At 34.7% G+C, this 20536-nt stretch overlaps 2 protein-coding genes across 2 annotated transcripts; one reads left to right on the top strand and one right to left on the bottom strand.

The window, feature by feature from the left end:
- Nucleotides 1-316: 316 nt before the first annotated feature.
- Nucleotides 317-5465, top strand: LOC106072130 (lysM and putative peptidoglycan-binding domain-containing protein 3-like). The gene is made up of 2 exons (XM_013232420.2): nucleotides 317-831; nucleotides 3646-5465. The coding sequence occupies exons 1-2, from the start codon at nucleotides 466-468 to the stop codon at nucleotides 4222-4224; spliced, it is 945 nt and encodes a 314-aa protein (XP_013087874.2). The 5' UTR covers nucleotides 317-465; the 3' UTR covers nucleotides 4225-5465.
- A 2790-nt stretch (nucleotides 5466-8255) lies between these two features.
- LOC106072131 (DNA-directed RNA polymerase III subunit RPC7-like) lies at nucleotides 8256-18597 on the bottom strand. The gene is made up of 6 exons (XM_013232421.2): nucleotides 18467-18597; nucleotides 17610-17752; nucleotides 16018-16213; nucleotides 14968-15092; nucleotides 14706-14846; nucleotides 8256-8446 (listed from the first exon to the last, which is right to left on the bottom strand). The coding sequence occupies exons 2-6, from the start codon at nucleotides 17721-17723 to the stop codon at nucleotides 8360-8362; spliced, it is 663 nt and encodes a 220-aa protein (XP_013087875.2). The 5' UTR covers nucleotides 17724-17752; nucleotides 18467-18597; the 3' UTR covers nucleotides 8256-8359.
- Nucleotides 18598-20536: the final 1939 nt, after the last annotated feature.

Here is a 20536-nt window from a genome sequence, read left to right as displayed (position 1 = left end):
ACTTAACAAAACACTGAACTATATTTGTTAGCTTCTATTGCAATAATAGGATTAGAATAGCCTTTTCGATAGTAAACTAAGACATGGAAACTGTTACAAATGCTTCATCCTACCGGGAAATGCCACGAACTCTCATAGGAAATATTTAATTTTTTAATATAATCAATCTGTATATAAATCTAGATACTATTTTGACAAGTTTAAATTGTACACACTAATAAAAAGACATATTATATAGATAGGTAACACTGCATTAAAAATAAGCAAACAATTCTAAGCCACCTTTTTTTTTTCATAAAGAGTTAATAGAATAGTCTCCCTTTTTGTTTTTGATGGCTTTGACGTGGATATTTTGTTTTATAAACAAATAGATGTAGACTTAAAGTGTAGAGTCTAACAGTGGGGTTGTTATAAAATGATTTATGCACGTTTTATAACTTAATTTTACTTCAGAATAAAGGAGCTATGGCTGGGTATGTTCGAGGTCTACCTAATCCCATAAACGATAAAAGACAAATGAGCTCCTGCTCCTATGTTTCTTTGGATCAAAACAAGAAGTCCAGGAATAAAAATGTCAAAAGTCAAGATGGTCTGGGTCAGGGATACAAGAATGGTACCAAGTTAAAAAATATTAAAGCAGCAAGAGTTTATGTTTTTGGGGACTCAAACATTAATGATGATGATGATGAAAATGTTGAATTTGAAATGAGGTCACGTCATAAAAAGGGATTAAACATTGTTGCAGATAAAGAAAGAGCACCAGAGTATTTTGAAAAAGAAATTTCTGAAGGAGAAACATTACAAGCTATTGCCTTAAAATATGCATGTCAGGTAATATTAGATATAGTATAATATATCTTTGTGAAAAAAGTTTTATAAGTTGTTAAATTGCTATTACTATTAACTTGTGGTATACATAATACTGTATAGCAATAGCTTAGGGCCCCCAAGAAATATTTATCTGGATTTATAAAGAGCCACATATAGTAGCTTCTTATATTAGGCACAGCTCATCAAAATCTCCTTTAAGAAACACGTCGCTTTTTTTGTTTATAATTAATTTGTTTTTATGTTTGGAGCTAAAAACGATGTTTCGGGACAGTGCATGTCCAATTTTAGATAAGTTCCTGTATTTTTGTTCCGCTTTTCCAAAGCAGATGGCAGTTTTTTAGATTCTCGGTAACCAAGTATGTAAAGCTATTGTTTAAACCTCCCCCGGCAATTCATACCCATATAAGGGATGAAGGCTATATTATGAGCCTGTTTGATCGTAGGCTGGTGGATCTATCAAATTAAGCTTCCAAACATCTTTAGAAAGACATTCCAATCACATTCATACTGTTAGCTGTTAAATAAAATTAAAAAAGGAGGTGTTTCAATGAATAATAATGAATTAAACACATTCTCCTATAGTGCACAAGGCAAAATCGTAATAAGAAATATTATTGGGATTAATAAATCTATGATTTTTTTCAATAAATAAATGTGACCTAGATCGAGAAATCTAGAATATATAATTTATGAATAAAAGAAAAAGTGCGGGCTGCTAATTTGAAGCCAGAGACCATGCCCACTGCAGGTGATCACCACAGGCGAGCGCTGGTGGTGAGGAGAGGTATACACTAGGCGTGTAGTGTCACAACCTATCATACAGGCAGTGGAGGGAAGGGGGAGAGAGTCATGAAAAGAATTATAAGCATCTATGGGAGGGAGGGGATGTAACAAAACGAACATCCAAATTATGAAAAGAAGAGGGTCCTTGGATGGGAATTAAAAGAAAGAGACAGAGAATACATGTAGCCTAGTTGAAAATATCATGTTTGTTCAATTATAATAATTAATTTATAGATCTATAATTATATAGATTTATTTCTGTTTCTACACATAGATTATATAGGTAGGCATATATATATAATATATCTAGAGAGAGAGAGAGAGGCAATATACTATAAATACATATTGCAGAAGTGAATCTACTTCTTTTAATACAATCTAAATAATTTTTAATTAACACAGATATAATTTATAAGCAATAACATAGTGGTGTTTCTTAACGGTGCTCGATGTGTGCTGAAGGAGAAAGCACAAAAACTGCGTTTATTATAGGAGCATGAAGTGACTTGATTTATTTTAAAATAAAATCTTGACTATGGGTGGTAATTCAAAGAAACACAGCTATTTTTATAGTCCTTTAGTTGCAGAATAAGAATCTGCTTTCAGTTTTTTTGTAAGTTAAACCGTCACCAAATAAAAAAATAAAATAAAAATTTGACCTAGTTCCCGAATACGGTGTGCCTAATATAAGAATCTACTATATATCTCAAATAACTTCTAAGGGCCATTTCAAGTCTAAATATGCAGCTATGCCACTGGTTTTTGGTCTCTTACTGGATTGTAAAGTACAACTAAAGTCAACTTCATCCTTAATGTTAATATTAATAGTTAGTACAGTAGGTCTGAAATGTAGAACAAATTTAAGCTTCTAAACTATTCATATTACAATTTAAAAAAAAAAGAAAAGGATTAACAATTATATATAAATGTTATATTTGAAGAACTGACAATTAAATTTGAAACCTATTGTGTATTTTCAAACAATTTCAGCAAGACTCTCAAAACAGCCATACAAATAATTAAAAAGTAATTATTTCAAATTAATATATGATGATTTTGTCCATTATTATCATTTATATATTTGTTAACATAATGTAGAACTTAGTTAAGTCCATTTACTAACATTCAAAGAAAAAACTAAATTCAAAATTAACACTATATATAATATACGGTAATGTGCAGTTTATCACATATAAAGAACTTTTTTGTTTAACCCCATTCCAATGTTGTTGTTAACAACCAAGAAGAATGCTAAATCAAATACTACATAGTTGTGAATTATTTTTTGCATCGCTTAAAAATTGCTTTTAAAATTATTTTATAGATTTATTTCTTGCAAACAAACTATTACATTGATATTTTCCCAGCACACAATACTACATTAGGTCTGACCATTTTAGTTTTTTCATAGATAAATCTGAACAACTGGTTCTGCTAAGTTACCTTTTGTACTGTAAAGTTACCCTTTCAGACCTTGTGATCTATAGGGCAGATGATGTAAAGTTCATCTGTTTTTGTGGCCCACGGTTAACAATTGTGTCAGCATTAATGACCAACCCCCTTTATTTCCCCTATTTAAGGTCAGGTACCCATTAGAGCTGGGTGGACTCAGAGGTCCCCAAAGATCTCATAATTAAAAATACCAGTCTTCACCAGGATTCGAACCCAGGACCCTGGTTTGGAAGCCAAGTGCTTTACCACTCAGTTACTGCACTTCTTTTTGTACTGTACATGCTTGTAAAATGTTTTACATGTTTTGGATGTTTCTTCAGCGTCGAAGATAGTCTACCTCCTAGCCAAAACCTCCCGCATGATGATGGGGGATGGCAGCGGGCAGGGTATGAACCTGGGACCATCAAGACAACCAAACTACAGTCCAGTGTGCATATCACACAACCAGGCAGCCATACCATAAAAGCACTTAATATTTCACAGATTTAGAAAAAAAAATGTGAAAAGTTTAAATATAATACAAATACTAAGAAGCACATCATAATTTACCTTGTGAATAACTTTTTAATTTTTATTAAGGTTTCAGAAATAAAAAGAATTAACAACTTAATACAAGATCAGGAGTTCTATGGTCTTAAAGTCATCAAGGTACCAATGACGCAATATGGCATCCTCTCTGAGCAGTTTGGTAATAGAAGCCAAATTGTAAGGCAAGATAGACATTCCACGAGCCATGTAGAGAGTTCCTCTGATTATGATGACATGTATGGCAGGCAGTATGAGGAATCAGATTCTCAACATGATTTCAGTGATCCTGATACACAGATACACATTTTAAGGACATTAAGTATCAGAGATAACTTTGCAGCTCATGACAAGGAAGCTCAGAAATTCTTACAGAAAATGGATGAGGATTTAAAAAAGTTTAAACAAAACTCAAGACAACATAAAGAATCTTTAACAGAGGTTATTTCAGTACTCACAAATAAAAGTATTCATCCTTTGGCATCTAGTTTGCCCTCTAAAAGACACAATGGAGCTGATTGTGGTATATCCTGGTGGTCAGTACTTATAGCTTTAATAGTAATAGCAATATTAGTTCCTTTGTTGGCTCTTATCTATTACTTTTATTTCCATGAATCCAAACATTCAGGCTAAAGATATATTCTAAAATTATATACAATGTTCATAAATGATGCAATTATTGAATTCAGCTTGCTATTTTGTAGACTGGACAATTTTTTTTTAGATAACATGTCCTGAGAAATTGATTTCTCTCTTAAAACTCAACATTTTCCAAAGCCATCCTATGGAATCATTCTCTGAAAACTTCACCACAACTTCTTGAAATCAAAAACACTACACACTCTTTGACTCCAGCTCTTCAGGGTTAAAAATCGCAGCAATACTAAAGCTTTGCATCTCAAACTCTGCTAGCTGCTCCAGAGTTACGGAGACTCTTTCAGGTTAAAAAAAATTAAATTAATTTCTGATTATTGTAGAGACCACCTACTTAAAATCCCATGAATCTATACCTGTGTCTGTATTAATGAGGATCATTGATGGTGTATTTTAAAGATTCTTATAAAATAAATTCTTTGGTATATGAAATTTAACCTATATAAAGAATCTCTACTGGTAATATAAGTTGAAGATATTCGTTTGTATATAATATATCTATTTAAAATGCTACTGCTTTCATGTGAATCTACTGGCAACATAGGTTGAAACAAGTATGGTACTATTGTCTTTATTGAGATATTTATCTGTATATATATATATATATATATATATATATATATATCAGGGTTAGTAGCACTTTTCCATGACAAAATTTTAGGAGATTTTAGGAGGTTTTTTAAGGATGAAATGTATGATGTGTGTGTGTGTGTTTCCTATCCGTTTGTGTGATACACAGTAAAACCTACACAAAACTAAGCATTTATCAAATCAATTATTGTTATTTGATTTTAAAATAAATATCTTGCCAATATGCCACAGAAACAATGTTATCAGCTGTGGTATGTCCACAGAAAATGTAATGAAAGTTATCTTTTAATCAAGTAACAACTTGACTGTCATCCCAAAACCTCAAACAACCATTTTTTTTTTCAAAGATGTATTTAAAAACATTACAAATGTTTGCTTTTCCATTTTTTAAAATAAGAAACATTCTTAGAGATGCTATCATAATGTGTATTCTCTGTAATGGAAATGTACATTATTAGTTCCTATGTGTATCTTATAGATACTAGAGTCATGGTGTGCATTTGAGGTAATGTTTTATTCTTTTATTAGCTAACTTAAATCCTTCTCATAAACAGAGCCAGTAATATATAGGGCAATATAGGTCTATTTGAATGTTTAGTTGACATTTGCTTACTAAAAAATGGCTTTTGGATGGGGGGGGGGGGGGGATTAGACCTATTCGCGTTTTTTTATTCCTAGCAGAATCTTTTTCAACCATATAGTTTCCCTGGCTTTTACGAGTGAAATAATTTTTACGGACTTTTCACAGCTGCATGCGAAATATTTTCGTTAAATCTACAGTGGATCTAGACTCTTGATCTAAGTCACTAAAATGCTCGGATTTTTTCAAGGCTGTGAGAGAATTATCTTCACTGAATTTACAGTAGATCTAGACTCTAGATTAAAGTCGAGAAAATTCGCGGACTTTTCACTGCTGTGTGAATATTATCTTCACTATATTTACAGAAGATCTAGACTCTAAAGCTAAGTCACTAAATTTCGCGGACTTTTCACGGCTGTGTGAGAATTAACTTCACTAGATTCTAGTGATTTTGAGTAAATCTAGAGTCTAGATATAAGTCACTAAAATTCGAGGACTTTTCGCGGCTGTGTGAATTATCTTCACTGAATATACCCTAGATCTAGAGTCTAGATCTAAGTCACTAAAATTTACGGACTTTTCGCGGCAGTAGGCTATGCGAATTATCTTCACTGGATATACCGTAGATCTAGAGTCTAGATCTAAGTCACTAAATTTGCGGGCTTTTCACTTCTTTGTGCTAATTATCTTCACTAGACTCTTTAGCGTAAATCTAGAATCTAGCGTATTTCTAGAGTAATCTAGACATTAGATGTATCGAGATCATTAAATTGACTAAAATTCACTGATTTTTCATGTTAGGTGCGAATTATCTTCACTAGATCTAACTTAGATCTAAATCTAAATACTATTACTAGATACTAGCTAGATCTAGAAGATTTACCGACTTTCCACGCAAAGTCATTCTTACACTTACAAAAAGATTTTAGGTGAGGGAGGGCCCGGAGGGGTGTAGCCTACAAATTAGTCTGGTAATTGCTCTAATTATAGACAATAGTCACTACAGACTAGATCTAACGCGTCTTTAGTGGTAACAATAAATAGAAACAAACATTTCTACGCTGACTTCAGAAAAATACTGCCAGGTGAAATGCTTGCTTGAACTAAGGCCATCTTCAATCACGAGATCGCGCTTCACAAGTGGGTGAAAGGCGGTGTAGAAGCGTCACTGCTCAGCTCATTAACACAGCCAGCCCGCAAGGGGATGCGATCAGAATGCCTATTGTTACGCTGTTTTTTTTTCCCCCGCATTTTTAGCAAGAAATAAGCAAAATTATATTTTAAAAAAAATATTGGGTAAAAATTTTAGGAGAGTGGACAAAATTTTAGGAGACTTTCAGCAATTTTTAGGAGAATTTTAGGATACTTTTCATTTTTTAGGAGATTTTAGGAGTTTTTAGGAGCGCTACGAACCCTGATATATATAATATATATATATATATAATATATATATACATATTTCAAATGCTACTGAAATGAATTTTTTTCAGATTTATTAAATTACCATTTTATTTTCTGTAATTAAAGTTGTTTATAAACAACATGTTGCTATGGTGCATGTTATCTAAAGAGGTGCTTTATTGAGAAACTGGTACAAATGCTGTACAAATGTCCATTAATGTTTTGTTACTTGTCTTGAATAATGTATCTTTTTTGAATACCAATATTGTGACTTATATTCACTGGTATCTGAAAGCCATTTTAAGTTGTATGCTTAATGATTAATTGAACCAGGGTCTTTCACTTTGTTTTTCAATGAACATTAGAATTTAGTTAAAGGTAGACAAATTATATTAAAAAATTTATGATTATATTTTTTTTCATTTAGGAATTTAGCTCATCAGTAATTTTGTGAAACAAATAAAGCTGTAAGGATTAGATATTTTTGTATATAAATATTTTTAATTTAGAAGCATTATTTGACTATGATAATTTAAAAAAATCACGGGCAATGTTTTTTAAAAACTAAATTGCATTGAAAATATTTGTATGAATGAAAAAATTCACTATAATATGATTGATGCTAGAAATTATAAAACCTACAAAATAAATTAGAAAATATGGTTCTGATTATGATGTTTACTATAAAATATCTTGAAAAAAATTGTTCTAAGCAATTCATTTTGAAACAGTTCATTTTTCAACATTAAAATAATTTTCTTTACATAAACTTTCTTGGAAAAGGAATACCGGTACCATGTTGGTTTTTTTCTTATAAAGAGGTATTTTGGATTTCAACTTTGGGCAATATTTTTGCTGATTCATATATATAAATTAACACTTTTGTACTCTGTATATCCCACCATAATTCAATATTGAAACAATAATTTATTTACTAATTAATGGAAAAAAATGTCACTATTTAATTTAAAAAAAAATTGAATTGGTTTCATATTTATTTTAAGGTTTATACAATGAGAATATTTTTTCATTCAACTCAAAAATATTGCCTGCAATTCACAATAATTTTTTTCTTATTGGCTTTTTTTTTTTTCCAAGGGTTTTGACGAAGTTAAATTGAGGTTGGACTGTATCAAAACGTTCATTCTCTGTTTTGATGCCTTATTAAGACTGGTGATGTGATTTGATTTTGCATGAAAACAAATGTTTTGTTATATTGTTGATGACTTACAACACATTTGTTATATTGTTATACCTACTAAAATTATTTTTTTAAATATTACTTTGTTTAATGGAAAAAGAATTGTGAATATGACCTAAGTGTAAATATATTTAACATGTACATTGGACATAAAGAAAATGATAAGGATAATTGCCTTCTTTATATTATTAATCATAAATTAGATTAAAAGTACTAATTTGACAATAATTCAAAATATTCTTTTATACATTTTTTTTTATTAATCATGAAACATTTATATGTACACAATTACTGTTTAATCAAAAGCATCTGAATAACAACATTGATACACTTTTCTAACATCAATATGTTGGCCCCTCATCATCATCTTCATCATCATCACCATATTCTTCACCATTGTCAAAATAGTCCAGGTTATAATCTGTTTCCTGAAAAATAAAATGTATTGGGAATACAAATGTCATAAGCTAATAGTTGTGAACAAGTGGCAATGATTAAGGTTATAAATGACAAAGTTGCCCATGCATTTTTGTTTGCAATTGTTGCATAGTAAAAATCATATCCAAGTTTCAGACCTTGTCATCTATAGGGCAGATGATGTAAAGATCATTTGTTTCCCAGTCTTCTGAGAGTCAAACCTGACCTCTCAATACAGAAGTTAAATGCTATACCACTTAGCTACCACACCTTCCAATGTTCCTCTACCAGCTCTAAAACCACAAGACTTTTTAAAAGAACTTCATCTACTATAGATTGATCACTAGGTCCACTGATAGCAAGGTAAAGCCATGGTAGCAGGGGTGCCACCCATGAGACCAAGTAAACCCTGAAACCAGAATTTCCAAATTTTACAAAACCTGAAATCATAAACCCCAAACTTTACCAACCCTGAAACGTACCGCATATACAATTTAAGCACCAAAATTTTACTAAAAATGAACAATATTAAATTACTACCTAGATCTATATCATAATATGCCCCCCATGTTTTAAATATGTAATTAGTAAGCCTATCATTATAATAAATAGAGTTTGTGTGTATTTATTGTTAAAGCTTGTAATACAAGTTAAGAGGATTTAGTACAATTTTATATTAACAATGTTTGTACCCCCACCCCCCCTTCCCAACCAAACACACAGTTATCATTGATTCTAGTTCTGATCTAAAAACAATGTAAATATCCTAAATCTAGATCCTACTTCTATAATACTCTAGACATAGGGTCATAGGCTAAGGCTCTATGTCTATATGGAACCTATACAAATATTAAAATATAAAACACGGAAATAAATATATAGATCTATAATTTCTCACTCTTGAATTTTTTTTTCTTTCTATTTCTAGATCTAGGACTAGCCGCTAGGTATGCGAGTAGATCTAGACTATTCTAATGTATACTAAATACAAGACTTTACAGTCTAGGTCAGATCTAGATTGATCATAGAAATAGATCTAGACTCTCAAGCCGATTCGAGGCGCGTTCCGTAGATCTAGATATTCTCTATAGATCTAGATCTAGAATGTTTACACTTTTTTGTCACTTAAAAAAACAAAAAACTGTACCGGTAAATAAAGCTTAGTGCGCATGCAAAGTGAAAGTCTCGCGAATCGCGAGATATGAGACTGGTCAATTTTGTTTAAAAATGGCGGCCCGTGCGATCGGAACTAACAAACTAAAATTAACGGGGGAAAATGACCAGAAATTTCGAAAATATCAAAATCAACTAAAAACCTGGATTTTTACAAAATTGTAGAAGGCAAACCTGGAGGGGGAAAATATCGGACCCCTCAAAACCCGGATTTCCGGGTTATTCCGGAAAAGTGGCACCCCTGCAGGGTAGTTTGAGCAATATGACGTCACCTTAATTAATTTTTTTTTACTGGCATATTACAAAGGTTATGGAAAATATTTGTATCAGCATAAGAATAATGTAAAGAAGAGTGTTAGCTTTTTGGATTGCACTCTATTTGCCCACAATAAACAGGAGATTTAGCTCACTATCATGGAATTCCTGTTTGCTTTAAACTAAATCATTAACCTAATTTTTTTTAAAAGTCATGCTCCAGAAATCTCCCAATGGAATTTACTAAGCCCCACAAATTACTGTCAATGTCCACTCTCTAATATGGTTGATCATTTTGCTAGCTGGACAGCATTAGTCTCCAATGACACATCACAGTCAAGATAAATAGATAACCATTTGGCTGCAGTTAGCAACACTTTTGACTGCATTCAAGCAAAAAATCTGGCAGAATACATCTCCTAGTAAGAAGAGAGCAGGTGAAAAAAATTATTAAGAAGGGATGGGACAGGCCTATACTGAATTGTACGAGACATTCATGACAGTAGAGCATTTACATTTAAATGGATTGTCATAAGATCGTCCTGTTTTCAGCACAATATCTTTTAGCAGGCCTGTTTTATTCAAGCAAAAGTATGTATTTCATGCTTCAGAAGTGCTCAATGTGACCACTACCAGTGTCACAGACAACATCAAACAAATTATGAATCTTCTCCACCTGCTTTTCTGAAACATGTGCTCTTCCAGGACTCATTCCTTTACAAAGGCATCCAGTCTCTTTAAACTGTCCAGCCCACCGTCGGATGCTTGCTCGATGGGGTGGATCAATACATAATTCTGTGATTTTGATTTTTGGCACATCGGCACAATTTAGGCCATGTCGTGCCCGCAAAACCACTAACAGCTGTTTGGGAAAGCGCCTGTTTGCCACACACAGTTATAGACCCCTAGCAGGACTGCCAATGAGGGTTCGGAAAGGTGCTTGAGGAACTGGTAATGGATTTGGTCTTCTCCAGGCGCTGTGTCATGTGACTTGTCCAGCGATTCCCTCAGTTCCTCAAGCGAGAACGGTTTGTTGTAGTCTTCATTGTTCTCTGACCTGAAATCAATGGGGTGTCTTTCCTCCCTGGTTTTGACTTTTTGGAACTCTGGCGTGTAGTGTGCAGTGGATGATTTTTCTGCTATTGAGGATGCAAGATAGTCAGCTATTTCTCTGGGGGACGTGACAGTTCATCCTTGGTTTTTCAAATGCCCTATTGCATTTGATTCTTTCCCTTTGATTCGCCTTACTGCCTTCCAAACCGCTCTAGCAGAAGTTTTGGCATCCAGACTGCCGACAAAACTTCTCCAGGAATTCCTTTAGGCTGACCGTATGGTTTGTCTAGCCTTTGCTCTAGCTATCCTGAATAGCTTTAGGTTTTCCTGGGAAGGATTCTTTATAAATGCAGCCAGTCATTTTTTCCTATCGCCAATAGCACTTTTGCAAGCTGTATCAAACCATGGTTTGCTAGGCCGTTTTAGATTTGCAGAGGTTAGGGGTACAACTTTCCTGGCTATATTTAGTAGCTTGCTAGCAAAGGTATCAGCTGGGTTCTGTTCATCGAGGATATTTTCTGTGATATCCTCGGAGCATCTTTTTTGGAATTGTTCCCAATCGGCCTTATTCAGTTTCCACCGCTGAGGTCGTCCCAATGAAGGGAGATTGTTAGAAATGATGATTGGGAAGTGATCACTTCCCCGTAGATCATTGCTAACTGACCATTTAAAGTCGTCCAGAAGTCCGGGGACGCATACGGTGAGGTCAATGCATGTGAGTGATCCAGTTCCTGGGTGCAAGTAGGTCGGTGATGCATCATTAAGTATGCATAAATCATGTTGGAGGAAGATATCCTCCAGCATACGACCTCTTGTGTCGGTATTGTTGGATCCCCACATCGTGTTATGGGCATTGAAATCCCCAAGGATTAAATAAGGCCGGGGGAGTTGTTTCAATAGGTCCTCCATGTCTGTTGGGTTTAATGGAGCGCCTGGTGGTAGATACAGGCTGCAGAAAGTGATAACCTTGTGAAGGGTTATCCTAGCTGCTACGGCCTGTAGTGTGGTCTGTAGTTCTACCCTCTCATGGGGGATGCTATCCTTCACAAGGATACAGACTCCACCCGATGCTCTCTCTGCATCCTCAACATTCTTGCTGTAAGCACGGTAGCTTTGGAAGCTGATGCTATCTTTCAGAAATGTTTCCTGTAAGCAGACAGCTACAGGAGTCTCAGAGTCCATCAGTAGCTGCATTTCCTCGTAATTGGCCTTGAGGCCTCTACAATTCCACTGTAAAATTCTGGAATCCATGGCTTATTCTAGATGACCTACTTGGAGCTATTTGGCCTTGGGAGGCCCCGGAGGGGTTTCCCTTTATTCCAGTGACCTTGGTATTTTTATTCTTGGGTTTGGATGGAGAGGAGGACAACCCCGTTTTGGGGGAAGTCTTTCTCTCTGGAGAGGGGAGATCCCTCTGGTTAGAACCGAGGTTATTTTCTCCTCTCTCACCTCGGGCATCCTCTCCGCTTTGATTTCTCCCCTTAGGGTTAGGGTTTAGCCCCTAACCCTCCCTTAGGGAGTTGGTCAACCTCTAATTCGGTAGAGGTTGGGGTGTCTGGCTGGGTTCTCTGAGGAGAACCTGTGTCAGACATAATGTCTCCGAGTTCTCCTGGAGTATTGGTTTTGACATGCTGCTCAGTCTCCATGCTCTCATCAGCGAGCACAGAGAACCTGTTCTTTAGCATGACAACAGGGCTTTCTTGTTTCTTCAGAGGTGTGTTCTTTGGAGGTGTTTTCTTCTGAGTTGGAGGAGGAAGAGGGGGTGGTGGGGTCAGTATGTTCGTCTGTGTGGCTATGGATCTTCCTATCTTAGCAACAGCCTGGGCGTAGGTCTTTGTCAAGCCGAATTGGCCCTTGGGTAGGGACAATACAGCCGATTTCGCCTGGCTGAAGGTACATCCATTTCTTGCCTTGTACTCCTGCACGGCAACCTTTTGTTTCCACACAGGGCAGTCCTTGGAGTAGGCTTAGTGGCCAGCATGACAGTTTGGGCATTTGAACTGGGCTGTGCAGCATTGTCCTCATGACCCTCTCCAGCACATCTGGCACACACAGTGTTCCTCTTGCAGACTGCCGCACTGTGTCCATAACCCTGGCACTTGAAGCACCTCATGGGGTTAGGTATGTAGGGCCTCACTGGAACTCATAGGCATCCTGCCTTCACATACTCTGGCGGTGTCCTAGTTCCGAATGTGAGGATAATAGTGGCGGTTTTGACCTCGTCACCATCCCTGCGCCTGGTAATGCGACGGGCATGGGTGACTCCTTCAATGCCCTCCACTATTTCCTTCTCGGAACATTCCAGTAGTTCCCTAGAGCTGATTAAACCTCTGCTGGTGTTCAGACTCTTGTGTGGCATGACTTCCACTTGGAGATCACAGAGTCTTCTGCATCTTAAAAGCCCATCAGAGTGTGTCTTGCCATCTACTTCTACAAGAAGTTCCATTGATTTGTGTAGCTTAGACACACTCTTGGGCTCTCCCACTACTGACTTGAGTCCCTTATAGATAAGGAAAGGGCTCAGCTTCGTCAGGCTTTTCCCTTCCTCTGTGCACCTGACCACCAAAAATGATGGCCAGGTAGTACAGCTTTTTGTAGCCTCCTCCTTTTTAGCCTCAATACGAAGTCTCTTGCCCAGACTTAAATCTGGGGCAAGTAGTTTATTGGTTTTTTTTTATCCATATATATTTTCTTGTTACTTCGGCACCTGTGTTCCCCACCCACCATCGAGTCTAACAAGGGGACGGGCCATTCGGATGTCCAGAATGAGCCCGCCAGGGCTACACAGGTGCTATATTCAGTCAGCTGCTGCATCGGTCCGATGCAGCAGCTCCCTGATTGACGCTCCAGCCACCGCCCTCCAGCATAGGTCGACGACCTATGCTGGTAGCTCGGCATGACCAGCCGGATGACCCAGAGCGGGCCATCTGGGCCTCAGGTCTAGGGGAACTTGGAGCCAAAGTATTGTGTTGTTGTGGTTTATCCTCAGATAGCCATCACTCAAACACCAGGATCTCTTTATCCCCCCTTACCCGTCGCAGTCCACTGGTCTAAGACGTAGTGAGAATTTAAAGTTAAGGAGACAGTGTGATGATCAATGAAGGCAGACTTAGGAAAAGAGGAGGCAGACACAATAATAGAAAAGAAGAAGGGCACTTTTGAGCTCCAAAAGTGCTAAGGAAAGAGGAGCGCAGTTTAACGTCATGTATCGGGATGCCCTAATTCTGTTCTAAAAGCATGCTGCACTGGGACAATGACATTTTTTTTTTCGCAAACTCAAGCACATAAAACACATTCTGATGAGGAGTCGCCATTTTAAAGGTAAATAAGTGATTTTCCTACAAAGACAAAATGAAATAGTCAAGTTAAAATGACACCCAGTTAAACAAGGCTAACTCCTATATTAAATGACCACTAATTCTGTCCATTACAAGGCTTTCAAAATGATGACTTTGGTGCATTCTTTTTGAAAAACCTTGTTTATCATATTGAGATCTAAGTAGCTAAACACAATTTCTTGGATCCAAAGCGAGGGCCTTATTATTATAAAAGAGCTTGGTACACAAACAGTTAGTTCATCTCTGTGACTCTTGCATTTGTTAAAACACACACAATCATTTAGCAGCTCCAGTATAATGAAAATTATTATTTACATATAAATTTGAGTGAAAAAGCTTATTAAATTTTTTTTGTTAAACACAAGTTATTTTCTTGTGAATGAAATTTTATCTTCGTTGAGAATCTTTGCAAAATTGTGAATAAAAAAAAAGTACAAGAAAAACAAATTACCTCTTCAACATCTTCATCATCTACTTCTTCCTCCTCCTCTTCTTCTCCCTCTTCTTTTTCTTTCTTCTTATCTTCTTCATCCCCATCATGTCCTTCAACCTCTTCCATGTTTACTGACTTTGCATCTGTATCTTCTAATTTCTGAACAATTGCAACAATGTTTTTAAAAATTAAACAAAAATGTGTATTCATATTTTTTAAAACTTCAGTAGGATTTCAATAAAATTCATTTCACAACTTATACACTGTTAGACATAAATACCTCCAATAATTTAGAAACATCCTCAACTTGAGCTACTTTAGCTTTTTTAATGTTAGGTTTTACAAAATGTACTGCTCTCTTCCGCTTGACTTTCTCTTTCAGTTCACTAGGAAATCTTGTCCAATCTTTACAAAGAAAAACCTTATTTTAAATATTGGTAATTTTGAATTATTATACAAAGCATTAGAAACATTTTAAATTTATTTTTTGTTTGCTGATAAGTATGCTAATAAAAAACAGTTTCATGATTTATTTTTATTATTTGTAGCAATATTAAAAAGACTATGAGCAACTGAATGCACAAATTATTTTAATATTCTTTCAAAAGGATATGTTTACATAAGGCATTAAAACAAACTCTTTTAAGTTATTAAATATTTGTATAGAAAAAAACAACAACATAGATAATAGAAGAAAGCCTTGTAATAGTACTTCCAGAAGACGGTGGCTAAATCAGCTGTAACAAAACTTGTAGATGATGGAGTGCTTTTGTAGTTATGTAGCCTCTGATGTTTCCCTAATCTTCAGAATGAATACAAGGCTTTCTTTACTTTTAGATGTCCAAAGTTAATTTGTTAAAAATAAATTGCTTTAAAAATATGGGTTTATTTTTTTTTAGGCTTTATATTGCTGTATTTGTAAGTTATTTATATGAAAGATCTGGTATTATTATTTTCTTTTTCTAAATTATCTGCCAAACTCAAGAGCAATGATTGGATGATATGCAGCTGAGTTGATTCCAAAACATGCTCATTTGAACATTTATATGGACATAGTTATAAATGCACTGACATAGTAAAACTGTGAATCACACTCTATTGTGCCTATATATTACATTCGCTACAGACAAAAGCTGTGAAGCAAGGCCTGAGATTGTTAAGATTTAACCAAACATAAAGAAAGGATTCATTGTTTTATATCACAAGATTTGAAAGTATCCTTATAATTAACAAAGAAAGTAACAATTTAGACAAACATTTATGAAATATAACATTTGAAATAAATAATTTGATTTCTTTTTCCTACAATAAAAGTGTCTATTTGAACTACCTGGCATCCAATTAGTAGAAGAATCATTCAGGCCTAATTGATACTTGTCAGAATAGCGCACTATGTCTTTCACTTTGTTTGGTTCTTTGATGAAATATGGAGACTTGTGAAATGATTCTCTTAGCTCTTGTTTAAGGTTAAGGATGTAGTTATAGTCATCAGTAGTAACCAAAGGTACTGGTTTGAACAACAATGGCTGAAAAGAAAAGTTATCAGTAGTAAGTAATTAAAAGTGAACTTCTAGTAAGAATAAGAATATTTATAAATAAATACATTGAATGCATTGCTTAACTTTTAAAAAAAATAATTTTTAAATTACAACTACAACATTGTTAGGTAACAAAAGGACAGAAAATGACACTAAGTCGATAAATTAGTGCTTGTCATTGACTTTTCCAACAACATATGGAGCAGAGAAAATCAATCATTGCAATGTGCAATATATAGAACAACAAGGTCTATAAATTATGTGTACACAACATTTCCACAATTCTAGTAGCTTATTGTCATTTCATATATTGGTAAGTGTCACGTATCATTGTCAATATTTTTATTAATAATACATTTAATTATTTCAAATTGACTTAGGTCGTTGTTAATGGTCGCTGGTTTTCCCAGTGAGTTGTTTTTTTTATAAATTTAAAAAAAAAAATGGGGGGGGGGGGGGGGCTTGACATATCTTAAATGAAAAGTGAAAAATAAGCAAAATATTTTAAATTGGTTCTTTGGTCTAAGGTGCCATATATCTTTATACTGCAAGTTTCTTCCCTTTTCTATATAAAACAAAAACAAAAAAAAGTAAAGTTCCCCTTTCAAGCAGATGATGTAAAGGTCACCTGTTTTTGTGGCCTACGGTTAATGAGGGTGTCATGTAGTCAGCACAACGACCAACCACCAATACTTTTCCCCAACTAATGTCAGGTACTCATTAGAGCTGGGTGGACTTAGAGGCACACAAAGATCCCGAAATTGAAAATCGCATGATTTGAACCCCGGTTCGGAAGCCAAGCGATTTACTGCTCAACCACCACGCCTCCAAAACAAATATTTAATTATCATTAATTGTGTAACTGTTTTTTTTTCTAAATTTATTTATTGTCAGCGACAGAATAATCATGCAAAATTTCAGCTTTCTACATTTTAGTATTGTTTTTTAATATACCGGAAAGTGTTTTTTATATTTTTTTAAAGTAGGATTTGATTTTTTTTATTTTTACAAGGACCTTGGGCAACTGATACATGTAGGTCAATGGATTTTTGTAGAATAGAAATCATGTGTGAAAATAGTGATTAAGACTTAACAATCCTACACAAAGTTTTTTTTTATAAGTGATTAATATAGTCTTTGAAATTTACTATATATTCCATAGAAAAAACAAAATTAATTACAACTAATTGATAAATTAACTGGTAAATTTTTCAACTCGTTCATGTTTTGTCAGGGGCAGTGAATAATTGTGTGATGTTTCAACTTGATTGGAGAATGGGAGAAATAGTGTGTACAAAATTAAATACCGGAAAGAGTGACTTGATATATGTTATGTAAAGAAGACTAATCTATTTAGGAATCACAAGAATCAAAGAATACTCACTGGATACAAGGGAGGAGGTTGAGCAACTGTAGGCAAAATTTCACCTCGACCCAAGCCAAGAGCCTCCAAATTAATAGAGGCTCCCCTACCACGTCCTCTTCCTCTGCCACTCATTTTTTTTTTAATTTACAAAATATCCATTTCTTAAAAAGAAAAATAGCAAAATAATGTTTATAAAATGTGTTAATTTATGATAAATTAAGATCTTAAACACACAATTACTTTGTATTATAAGAAACGCCTAACTACTGGTGAAACTAGGGCATGTCATGAAATGTCTACAACCAAGCTATTAGAGATCTAGACAATGGATTAACGTAAACGGAGTGATTTAACATCGATTCCGAGACGGGTGAGATGAGGGTCTATCTTATCCACTTTTCTCTTTCTGCTAGCCATCAACTATGTCATGGGAAAAAAAATGAATTACGGTACACTACATTCAGTATCCCATGGCAAGAACCAACTGTAACTGTAGCTGAACTAGTGACAGAGGTCGGTGTAGCGGCCATAGCCATTTGTGTGATCAGCTGACACATTTGACACAAGCCTGTGTACTCTGAAAGTTTGAGTGACTGATGTAAACACTTTCCATATATAGATCTACTGTTAAAGTTAAATGGTCATGATCTAAAAAAGTACTGTTTTCAAGAAACCAAGTCAGTCCAGGACAGTTGAGGTCCAGATGAGTTCAGACGAGACCAATATTCCAGTAGTCTAAGAGCAGTAGTGTAACATTTTAAACATACAATACAAGAAATCTAGAAATCTTGATATATCATATATAGATATAATGATAATCTATTTAATCTAGATCTAATATTATAATTATATTAGATTTATAAATAATAATTTACCAGTAACAATGACACTGACTGCTGACAGTATTACTCTTGTCTTGTCTTTATTATTAATTAGAGTAGTTTTTTAATCTTGACATTACATGAATTCGGACGCTCACTGTTTTTGTGGTCATTAAATCTTTATTTTTTATATTTATTGACTGCTGTCAATCAAAACAAGAACGGAGCAGTACAAAAACTCGTTCGTACCTCACTCGGTCAGACTCTATCACCGCCACTCATTGATCAGGGAACATGAAATGCACCAAGATACCTGTGTGTAGTCGCTGAATGAACTCTTTATGTTGTCTGTTGTATTTATGTGTATTTTTCTGTTGTGTTGTCTTTATATGAGAAACGAGTTCTTGTAATCACAACAAATTTCCGTAAGGATCAATAAAGCAGTCTTAGTCTTAATATGAAAATAGCATGCTGTATAATGTGTGTCCATTTTCCAATGATTCTGACCCAGTTTCCTTCAATTTAGTTGTCTTTTTATGTAAGTCAGGTTGTTATTTTTCCTTTGTTACCAGGATGACTTTACCTCTTCCTAGGGTTAAGACTATATTTTTGGTTGGCTAAGTTTGAGCTAATGAGCCCGGCAATATTTATTCTGTTTTTGGAGCTGATTTATTTGATTCATAAGCCAAATTGTTTGATTCCATAAAAAAAAATAATTAATAGGGTGTTTAATATAAATTAAGATTTTCTTAACAAAATTTATTTCAAACAGCCAGTTTTGGACTTCAATGTTAAAAATCTTATATTATAATTGTTTTTTTATTTTTTGTTTTTTTTAGAGAATAAATCAGCAAATGTTTGGAGTGAGCTTGATAATTTGAAAACATCTTAATGATTTCATGTGAGGGGCTATGCCTGGGGATCTTAAAATGTAGTTAATATTAATATAGAATTAAAATCTGAGTTTATTGATGCCAAAATATATCTAGACTGTCTGAACTAAATTATATGGTGTCTGGAATCAAATAATGTGTGTCAAATTTGTCTGAATTAAATGAAAACACATGGCCTCTTTGACCTTAAATATAAAAACAAATATAGGTTAGGTGTACAAATATAAGTAGTCATCCTTATTCTCCTTAAATTTAAAAACTAAAGAAGATATTAATACTTCATTTTCTTTTCTATTTCAAACCATTACCAAATAATGCGCTGTCAAAGTAAAACTTTGAAATTTTGGCCTATAGGTGTCAGAATAGATAAACTACTCTAGTATCTATAGAGTTAGACTGTCACTATGTATAGATCTAGTCTATACTGAAGTATAGTCTAGATAGTATAGACAGTATAGTGACTATAATCTAGATTTGTATATATATTAAACGTATTATAGATCTATCATCTATCATCATCCTTGCGAACGCGGGTATGGACAGTATAGAGGGACTTCTTATAGTCCGGCAGTTACGCTGGGTAGGGCACGTATCCTGTATGGGAGACAAACGTATGCAAAAGGCAGTCTTTTTTGGTGAGCTAAAAGGTGGTCGACGTAACAGAGGTGCCCCACGGAAACGCTTCAAAGACCAGCTTAGGTGTCAACTTTCCTTGGCTGAAATAGAAGAGAGCACCTGGTTGCATGCGGCCTCAGAACGCCAGAACGAGACAGCTGGAGGTCACTCACGAAGGCAGAGGGATACACATTTGAGACCTAAAGAAAATCCACTGCCGAGGACAAACGCAGACGGCGAAAAGAAAATCTAAATCGACCACCTGCGGACAATGGCTATGCTTGCCCTGGATGTGGCAAAATATGTAGGTCACAGCTGGGGCTGCGCAGCCAAGGGCAAGGGAAATACTGCACTCCTCACTAATCTTCGGACTCGGACAAGCCTTATTATTATTATCATCTAGTCTAATATGATTATCTATTATTTTATTTATATTTATAATATATATTATATATATATATTATTATATTATAATTTAACTATAAAATCTAAATTTAATCTTGATCTACTAACGAGTAACGTGGATGTCTAATCTACTTACTTACTTAAGGCTAGCATTTAACAGCATTCTAAATTCTAGAATAATCTAGCTAGATGTATCATCATCATGAATTAT

This window comes from Biomphalaria glabrata, chromosome 1, assembly GCF_947242115.1.
Source record: "Biomphalaria glabrata chromosome 1, xgBioGlab47.1, whole genome shotgun sequence".
Classification (NCBI taxonomy): domain Eukaryota; kingdom Metazoa; phylum Mollusca; class Gastropoda; family Planorbidae; genus Biomphalaria; species Biomphalaria glabrata.
Note: the sequence above shows the minus strand (reverse complement) of the source record. Positions and strands in the feature narration are given on the sequence as shown.